A 10,144-nucleotide genomic window follows, 5' to 3' on the forward strand; every position below is an offset into this window, starting at 1 on the left:
TTGGATCGCAATACTAGATTTTGACAGATAAAAATGCAAAGTCTGCTCACTTAGATGAATTTTGACAAAACTCTTTTAGGGTTTGATAAGATACATAGTCGTGGACAATAAAAGAGAAAATGAGGAAGAATCGTAAGTCTATGTCTCATATACATTTACATCTGTTGAATAATATTTTATGGGATGTTCTCAAGGAGACGAGTGCTACTGGTTATGGCTGAAACTAAAACAACTATGTTTGACAAAAAAAAGTCTTGCTAGTAAGAAACATCTAAAGCATAATTTATATTTCCATCGATGTCTAAAGATACGTCTTTACAAGAGCATTTAAAGAAATTATTAATGATTTGAAGGTCTTAGAAGTCAAGTATGACGATGAAGATTTAACTTTGATTATGTTGTGTCTGTTGTCTCCATCGTATATCACGTTTAGTGATACTATTTATTTATTCGTGATATTGTCACAACTAATGATGTTTATGATGCATTATTCTTTAAAGAGAAAATTAAATATCCTGTTGGTTATTTAAATGGTCTGGTAGAGGACCTTATTATTAGAGGGAAAACCCAAGAAAGGGGTTCAAAAGTGATCAAAGAGATAGATCAAAGTTATGAAAATCTTGGAAGACTTGAAATTAATGTAAGAAAGGAGGCCACATAAAATATGAGGGTTGAAAGCTACAAAATAAATGAAAAAATAAGGCAATAATTCAATTAAAAAGCAACTTGAAAGTTTTGGTGAATCTAGTATTGTTGAAGTTAAAGACATTGAACTCATCATGGCTTTGTTTGCGATGTAAGATCGCAAGATGAATGTATACTATTGTACATATCATATATGTCCCAATCAAGACTCATTTTTAACGTATGATACATTTTCCAAATGTGTTGTATTTATGAGAAATAGTTAATCTTGTAAGGTTGTGGGTATAGGAACAATAAAAATTAAGATGTTTGATGGACCTATTCGAACACTTGATGATGCGAGACATATTCCTGATTTGAAGATAAATCTTATTTCACTAAGTACCCTCAATTTAAAATAGTACAAGTACATTGTTAAAGGTGGAGTTGTGAATGTTGGTAGAGGTGTATTTGTCGTGATGAAAGGTGAAAAAAAACCCCAAATGCTATATATTCTTAAAAACTCCATAGTTGTAGGCGATGTTGATGTCGCTACCTCATTGTTATCTGATGATGCCGTCACAAAGTTGTGACATATGCGACTTGGTCATATGAGTGAGAATGACATGACCGAGTTGAACAAGTGATGACTTCTTGATGGGCAAAGTATTAAAAAATAAAAGTTTTGTGAGCATTGCATTTTCGATAAGAAACTTATCAACAACTTCCTTATATACTTTATATGATTGATTAAAACTAAAACATGAACACTACCTATTCGTTTTAACCAATTCAATAACTGATATTTTCATTTTTTATAAAAATTTTGGTTTTTTATCAAACATGATCGGGATGGATCATAAATGATTCAAATAGGTCCCAACATCATTAGAAACATGTAGGGAAGCTTTATGGGTTACTGTTTTTGAGAAATATAAAACTGATTTCAGAATTTTCCAAATTCAAATTTGAGGGTTTTTGATTCGGGTTGATTGATCAGTTTTAGCTTTAATAGAAAGCTTGTAAATGATCTCATGATCGTTTTCCAATCAAAAAGTTTAACAACTAAACAGTATACAAACTTATAAAAACAGAAATATTAAATTTCAATTATAAACTGGAATATTGAATTAGAGAATGATTGGAGGCTTACCGAGAGTTGAAAGGGAAGCTTTTTGGATGCCTGGATCAAAGCCTTAGGGCCTTATATGAAATTTCAAAAAATCAAGAATCTTGAAGCTTTAATGGCAGATTTTCGAAAATTCTTGATTTGAGGCTTGAGAATTCATCTCTTGCCTTCGAATTGATCAAGGGAGGCTATTTATAGCCTCTCAAGGTCGGTTCATTGACCAAGTGGGCTTCATTTTGGCTACTTTTCGGTCAGTCGTTGAGATAAACCATGATAATGATAGTAGGTATAGGGAAAATAATCACCGAAGTACGGTGATTATTTCACCTTTTAAACAGAGTCAAACGGTGGAGAAATGACAGAGTGCCATATTTGTAAAATTAAAGATGGCTACTATTTCTATCCATTTGGCGTCGTGAGGAAGACGATGAACCAGGCCTAAACTGACGTTGTTTCGAGCGAAAAATCGGATGCGAGATGCTCCGTTAGCGTTCCATCCGCCTTCTGTCAGAGGCTGGATGTTTCGTCGCGTCTCAGCTAATGACGTTGGAGCATGCGTTAGATGATCTTGTACTCCACAAGCACGCCCTTGCTCCTTTGCAGTGGGTGACGCAAATGGCTCTTAGGCATTGGATGATCTCCAACGCATATCCGAAGGCTGTGACTAGAGTTTGAATTTCAGCCACACCGAATCTGAGACCATTTTCAACCTTAAGGTCTGTTTAAATCAATTTTTCTTCAACCTTTTAGCTTTGTTTTTAATTTTAAAAATATACAATTTTTTTTAATAAATATGACATATATTTTGCCATTTTTTATTTTTATATATTTTCAAGTTTAATAAATAATTTATTTGGGATAAAATGAATAAAACATTTATCATAAATTATTAATTTAAATCCTCTTTGATTTTTCTTAAATTAATTTGAGATAAAATAAGTACAACATTTATCCTAAATTATTTTATTTATTTTTTTAGCCATTATCTTTTAATTTTTTAAAATTTAATTATTACAATAATTAATTCAATTAATCATTTAATTAGATTTTGGCATTAGTTTTAATTATATTGATTTTATTTATTCAAAACTAAATCAAAATAATTGTTTTTAAAATTTTAAATTAAGTAGGTAAATTTTTAGTGTTATAGAGTGCCTCTCTCGAATCAAGTTTGATTATAATAAACTATTTTAAAAAACGTTGATTCGAGTATGACATCTAACATTAAGTTTTTTCTTATCTAATTTATGTTATCGAGGGTGATGCAAAGATAGAACCTGTAATGAGCTGATGTTGGAGTGACCTGGTGTTGTTGTATGTAACATTCTTTGAGGTTTCCCAAGCGTTGATTATGGATCTTTCCTTGATAATTATCCTAACAAGGATAGTTTCTTGAATCCTGTTTCACAGATCTTAACAAAATATTAGTAAAATCTATAGGATAATGATACAGAGATAATCATAGGTAATTGTTGAAAAATCAACTCCTATTAAACATGAATATCAACAAATTATTCAAGTCGGTTGCATTTTTACTATCGGATGGTAGCATTTGGTCAATGTTGTTTTAAGGTAGTCATATACAAATGACTTAATGTCACTTGAAGAGACATAAAAGGGACATAAAAGTTTTAACAAATTTTCATGTGAGTTACTAACAAATAACATTATAAAGTGATCATATGTACATGATCGTTGGACTATCAACAAATAGGTTTACGTGAAAGCTGATGAGCTTGTTCACAAAGGTTACTAACAAATAATGCTCAAAATGATCATATATGAATCATTGTGGAACTATCAACAACAACAACAAAAACTCATTTCTAACTCAATTCTTGCAATATTTTGAGACCAAGCCTCAGATACCAGAACTTTGATATATATATCAAGTGACCTCAGATAATAACTAAGCATACTTGTGAGTTACCTTATAAAAAAATATACATTGTTTTTATTTATTAATTTCATAACAACTAAAATACCTTGCTCATCAACAATGATCCATTCCAAACATAATCATTTCTAGTATGCTTCTTTAGTTTTAGGAAGTCTCTTCTAAAGTGTCATTTTCTTTATTCTTCAACATATACTTAGAACTCTTATTATTTTGCCTTCTTTCTAATGATGTTGTTTACTTCTTGCAAATATACATTCCTCATTGTCTTCTTGTATAAAATTTGCCCTCTTGATTTGTTCCTTGGACATAAAGTACCTCGTATTTCTTTTTGCAAATATGCATTCTCCATTCTATTCTTGTTTACATTCTACTTTGTTCCTTAGACATCAAGTACTTCGTACTTATTCCAGCCTAAATGAGTCATTCATACCAACAAGAATAGAACTCAACAATTTTTGAAAACTTCTATTAAACTTGTCAAGAACCCTCCAATGATCATCCAAGCTTTTCAACTTCCTCTTCTCTCGAACAACTTTGCTTTGATAAAACTTATTGGGGTATCAGAAGATGAAGTATCCTTTAATGTAAGAACAACAACCACACCGAAAAATTGCATAAACAAAAAAATCAACTAAAAAATGCATACACAAGATTTATAGTGGTTCGACTAAAATATGCCTACATCCACTTTCGAAACACAAGAGACTCTCAACTTTATTATCAAGAATGTTACAAAAGTATTACAATGATTTTCTCATAATGAAAACTAACACATAACTCACAAAGAAGCGATGCTTGACAAATACTTGACTTTTTAAAGTGTCCGATTATACTTTTAAATAAACCCCAAATAGGTCAATATCAGCATGTCCATTCTAACTACTAACATATGGCTTCTTTGAGTCTGTTATAAAAAAATTCCAAAAAAATTGTTCGGTGATCTAACCAACTATGATAAATTTGTTGTGTTGACTTTGTTTAAAACCTCTCTTCTAAGGATCCAGGACAACTTTGTCGGATCAAAATGAAATTTTTGATTAGTTCTTTCAGCCGCAAAGAAAATGAATTTTTCATTGCAATAGTAAAAAGAAAGAAATTTGTCGACGTGATTTGTAAAGATCAAGAAGAATAAGACCAAGAAGAATGCTAAATTGACATTTTTGAAATAAAAAACTAGAGATGCAAACGTTGAAAGTTAGTAGCTGATAAAAAAAAAGACCTGTAACGAAGACTTGATTGTTTATATTAGGTAGCTAAAAAAATGAAGTTCGTTGAATTTGATTTGCAAAAGATAACATGGCTATATGATTGTAACTTAATGTTTCATTGACTTTTTTTTTTTGTAAAGATGAAACTTTATTTCTAATACGTTAATCCTTTAAAGAATGATGTGAAAATAATAAAAACAATTTAATAAATGGTTAGTTAGTTAGTTTAATTACTAATTAATTTTAATAGTTAGTTTGTTAATTTATGTTAATGTAAAACTCTTCTATAAAAAAAACAATTATAAACTTGAATAATAATTTTTTTAGTTTACAAATATCAATCCTATTTAATACTTCTCAATTTTCATAATAAAGTCTTCTAGCCTAACGGAAACAAGAGGTAAATATTAACCTTAAGGTCTTGAGTTTGAGCACGTCAGACGATAAATTCTGCGCATAGTTAAATGATTAAGTGTATTTGTGGGCTACATACTTCTACATACTTAATCCAGATAAAGAATGACATTTAAAATGAGAATTTTTTAACATTTTAAATCTAAATCTTTATTACATAAATTTATAATTTTAATATTTTATTGATAAATTGAGATAAATTATAGTTGCAGAAACATACCTGAATTGAATCTATAGTGAAGAACAGTTAATAAAGACGTCATTCAGATCTTCACTTAATCTTAATCTTGAATCTCCCGTCTGAATCTATGACGAAGTGATATTCTTATGATATATAATATGAGTTTTAGATCTTCTAACCCTAAATTATTTAGAATGAACATACATATACAATTTAGTCTAAGTCTAATGAGAATAAAGTAATATATAAAAAAAAAATAACCCTAACATACTAATTTATAATTTAATTAATCAACTAAATAGTAAATTATATATTTGTTTCTAAACAAATATGATTTCATATTTATTATAAATATTTAAATAAACTTATAACCTTTATATTTTAATAAATCAGATAATATTCCGCTTTGTAAGTTTTTATATATTTTTTTCAATTGTATATAATAACCTAAAAGCTCAAAATATCACCTTTAGTTTTCATGATCGTCCGTCGCAACTAAATCCTTTAGGGCAGTAACACGACCTTTGATTCCATGACAATTGAAGAGGAGAACCCCAATAGTGACAACAACTTTTTGTCAACCATCATTGCTGTTAGTTTCTGCATTGAGGAAACAAATAAATAGTATTAAGCAAGTTTTTTTTCTTCTGAAATTAAATTCATCAACATTGTAAAGAACTATTAAACCAAATCAATTAAATTCAATATCAATAAGAGACTTAGAAGATGAACAACAAACTCAAAATCAGATCAAAGAACAAACACAAAAGACATGGGGAAAAGGAAATAAAATATACTAGATCTCAATCACATAAACATATTAGCACACCACTCCCTATATTATTTTAGATGAAAAAGAAACTTAAGAATCGATTGATACATACCAGTTTGTACTAAATAGTAGGAAAAGTATTGAAGAGGTGATGATCAAATCCATCCAATCATAAACTATCAAGGCATATACCTAACCAGTTCCATTTGATCCACGAGTTCTTGCAGATCATCTTCCCATACTGATGTTTTTGTCACCATGTCCTCCACTTCCACATCTACTTCAGTCTGATCACACAACAATGTTTCTTCTTCTTGATCATTAGATGAATCAACAGCAAGTAGTTCTTCCATAATTGAATCATTCACCAAATTCAAGTCCTCATCCTCAATCTCAGTCTCAAACATTGTCTCTATCCATGGATCCAAATTTACTGCCTCCTCCGTTCCTCGTCCTAATTGGGTCATTGTTAATTTCCTCTTTCTGTTAATACAAATTCCCAGTTGTTCTCTGTTATGTACATACTTGTCTATGTACTGGTGGACAAAGGTTGGACTAGTGAGAGCTTTTGCAAGAAAACTCATCATTTGTTGGTGTTTCTTCTCTGCAGACTGAATCCTGTCCTCCATTGAAATTATTCGATCCTTTGATAATTCCTGTTCCTGCCTGAGTTTCACGATTTCAGACATTAACAAGTCCTTTTCTCTCCTTAATCTCTCTATGACTTTTTCTTCTTCCATTCCATACTGATCAATCTCTAAACAACCCACTCCTTCTTGTTGGCTGCTGCTACTTGCCACGTATCTTCTTCTCTTGATTGTTTTCAGAAGATGCTTCTGTCCTCCCAGAAACCCTTCATTTGCAAATTCCCATCGGTCCGGATCCACTTTTCGAAAACCCTGCAATTTCGTAGTTTATTATGGCTTAAAGAAAAACACAGATTGAGATGGTTGGGGAAGACAAAAGAAGAGATGATACTTACATAAGTGTTGAGCTGACGAATGAAGCTAGAGAAATTGCCGTGTTTAAAGTACCTAGGAAGCAGAGTGGTGGAGAATTTATGCGAATCCCAAACTATGAAGCTGTTGCGAGCTTTGCTCCATGAAACAACCTCGTCAGTAGATAAGTCTTCAACTATTTCGAAGATCTTGGTAAGAAATGGAGGCGGACCCATATGCTGTAACGAATCCAACGGAAGCGGGGATGAAGATGAACCGGCGGAGGATATGACTGTTACTTCATCTTCGTGTTTCACCGCCACTTCATCGGTAGCAATACTGAAGTTCTTCATGAATGTTTACTTACAAAGGGTCTTGCAGAATTTTTCCGAATTTGGAAATAAAGCTGACAGTACAAGTTATATTTGAACGGATATTAGAAAGTTCTAGAGAGATGGGGAGATTTTGAAGGGAGGGAGAGAAAGTTCTTACAAGTTTGTCTTGAAAGTTCTAGAAGTATGAGGAAATAAAAGATATTTGTGATGCTGACCTTGAAACTGATAATTAATGAGTGAGCAAATTGTTGGGATCAGATATAAGATATAGATATGCTGTTCCCTAGTTTTATTTAAAAAATAAAAAATAAAAACTGATGGACTTTAGGCATGGGAGGAGGCAAACCGGTTCTTTGCTACCCAAATCTATGTTCGATTAGATTAATTAAATTTCAGCAGTATTATTTAAATAATAAATTAAGAGTCAACTTGAAAAGGAGAGAGAGAGTCGGAATCCAGATTTCATTTCGGGTTTATTAAAAACGGAAATAAGCAAATCTTCGCTTCACTCCGTTTTATATGACCTAATGAAGAGAAGCCTTACACCGTTTTACATCAGTTTGTCAATGTAAAGCTAATTGAAATTGATGCACGATTTAGTGAAGCGAGCTTCATTTGACTCCGTTTTAAAACTGATTTAAATAGATGAACTATAAATAAAGCTTTCTTCATTTTAGTTTTATAAATTTTGATTATAATTTTATTTGTGATCTATTTAAATTAATAATTATGAAATAATATAATTTTATTTCTGATTTGTTTAAATCAATAATCATAAATTATGTTCATAATTACTTTGTGATGTGAGATATTTAAATTAATTTTTATGAATAATTAAAATTTTTATGTGTGATATATTGAAATTAATTTGTACAAATTATTTTATAATGTATATAATTATATATTGAATATACAATTTTTTTTTTTGTGATATATTGAAATAAATTTGTACAAATTATTTATTAATTTATATAATTATATATTAAATATATATAACAACATATTTTTAATTTTTTTAGAAAGATATTTAAATTAATTTGTTTTAATTATGTTATATTTTATATTATTATATATATAAACGTTAATGCAAAAACAAGTAACACATTAATGTAAAACTTTTATTCGTTCATATAAAAACATTTATTTCATCATGTAAACCCTACTAGAGAATTAAACAGGGTGAAACAAGCGCTAACCAATGAAGATTCCTTCACTAGATATTTACAACGCTTATATCAGTGAAACAAACAGTAACTAGTGAAAATTGTGTCGTTAGGTATTTATTTACAACGCTTATATTAATGATTATAGCGCTAACTAGTGATGCTTTCTTCACTAGGTATTTACAACGCAAATAAGAGTGAAACAAGCGCTACCTAGTGATGCTTTCTTCACTTGGTATTTACAGCGCAGATAGGAGTGAAACAAGCGCTACATAGTGATGATTGCTTCATTTATATTTACAAGTGTAATAGCTTCACTCATGTACGTACGATTACTTCATGCGGTTGCGCTTCGATCATAATTTATAATATAAATTATAATATTACAATTTTCTACTTCCTTCTGATTAATCTCTCTCTCTTCAAGCTTCAGCTTCCTCTCTCACCTCTTTCACGGCGATTCGAATCTGATGCACTGTCACGAAACTGTACTTGAAAGATATTTATTGTGAAGAACTCTTTAGCTCAGTCTCGAAAATGGTATGTACAACAAAATCGTTAACTTTTGTTTATATTTATGAAACCAAAAATCCTAAACATTAAACCTTAAACCCTAAATCCTTAAACATAAACCATAAACCCTACGTATCTATCCGGAAATATATCCCAAAAGGACCTAAGGGTGACAAGAAAGAAGGAAAGAAAGAAAAATGGCAAAGACAAGAGAGACGAGTTTGAGGAAATCAACCCCCATCGTCATGTTTTAGTTGATTGATATCTAGTTTCATTCATTATTCACTTTTGTACTTTAATTTCATATCCGTGTGCGTTTCTTAGGCCAACTGTGGATTCCTCATGGCCATCGTGTGTTGACTTTGAGCAAATTATATAATCTCAATTTCAACTCTTGTACTCCTTTTACCATTTTCAGGTCTTTTTAATTAATGGTGTAAGCTAATCTTAAAAAAAACCATGTACGCACAATGAGGTCGTTATGTTTAAATGTTCATATTTAGGAAACCCCACTTTGAAAATGTTACGTTCAATGAAATCGTTCGTATATAGGAAATCCTACTTCAGTTTTGTATATTATTTCCACGAAGGCCTACCATGATGTAGAAAAAAGTTTTTTTTTGTAAATAACAAAGCATATTTTTTTAAATATGCAGACAACAAACAACGAAATCGTCCCAATCATTATCCCAATCACTATAGACAAAGAATGGATTTTTTGTCCCAATCAATTATCTAGTGAAGATAATGTACTATTCTCTCTATTGACCATGTCCATACTGTCCATATTATGTAAGTTTTGAATGTAATGACCATGTTCTTCTAAGAGATAATATTATTGTTTGACACAATTTTTGATGGTGTAATTTGCTCGTACTTGTGGTGCAAGGGTGTCTGAGGTGGAGAGATAATTTTACTCATGTTATCGCTTACATTAATGTTAATGGTGCATGCGACTGAACTCTCA

The 10,144-nt window shown here is 30.7% G+C and overlaps 1 protein-coding gene across 2 annotated transcripts; it reads right to left on the reverse strand.

Moving 5' to 3' along the window:
* Positions 1-5,905: 5,905 nt before the first annotated feature.
* On the reverse strand, positions 5,906-7,603 carry LOC124927200 (heat shock factor protein HSF30-like). 2 transcript variants are annotated; one of them, XR_007098393.1, is made up of 3 exons: positions 7,211-7,603; positions 6,341-7,127; positions 5,906-6,056 (listed from the first exon to the last, which is right to left on the reverse strand). XR_007098393.1 is itself a non-coding variant. In XM_047467571.1 (2 exons), the coding sequence occupies exons 1-2, from the start codon at positions 7,517-7,519 to the stop codon at positions 6,408-6,410; spliced, it is 1,029 nt and encodes a 342-aa protein (XP_047323527.1). In that variant the 5' UTR covers positions 7,520-7,603; the 3' UTR covers positions 6,138-6,407. The 2 variants fall into 2 exon arrangements, 1 of the variants encoding a protein (XP_047323527.1); XM_047467571.1 differs by lacking the exon at positions 5,906-6,056 and having other exon boundaries at positions 6,138-7,127.
* Positions 7,604-10,144: the final 2,541 nt, after the last annotated feature.

The sequence above is a fragment of the Impatiens glandulifera genome, chromosome 2 (genome assembly GCF_907164915.1).
Source record: "Impatiens glandulifera chromosome 2, dImpGla2.1, whole genome shotgun sequence".
Taxonomy (NCBI): domain Eukaryota; kingdom Viridiplantae; phylum Streptophyta; class Magnoliopsida; order Ericales; family Balsaminaceae; genus Impatiens; species Impatiens glandulifera.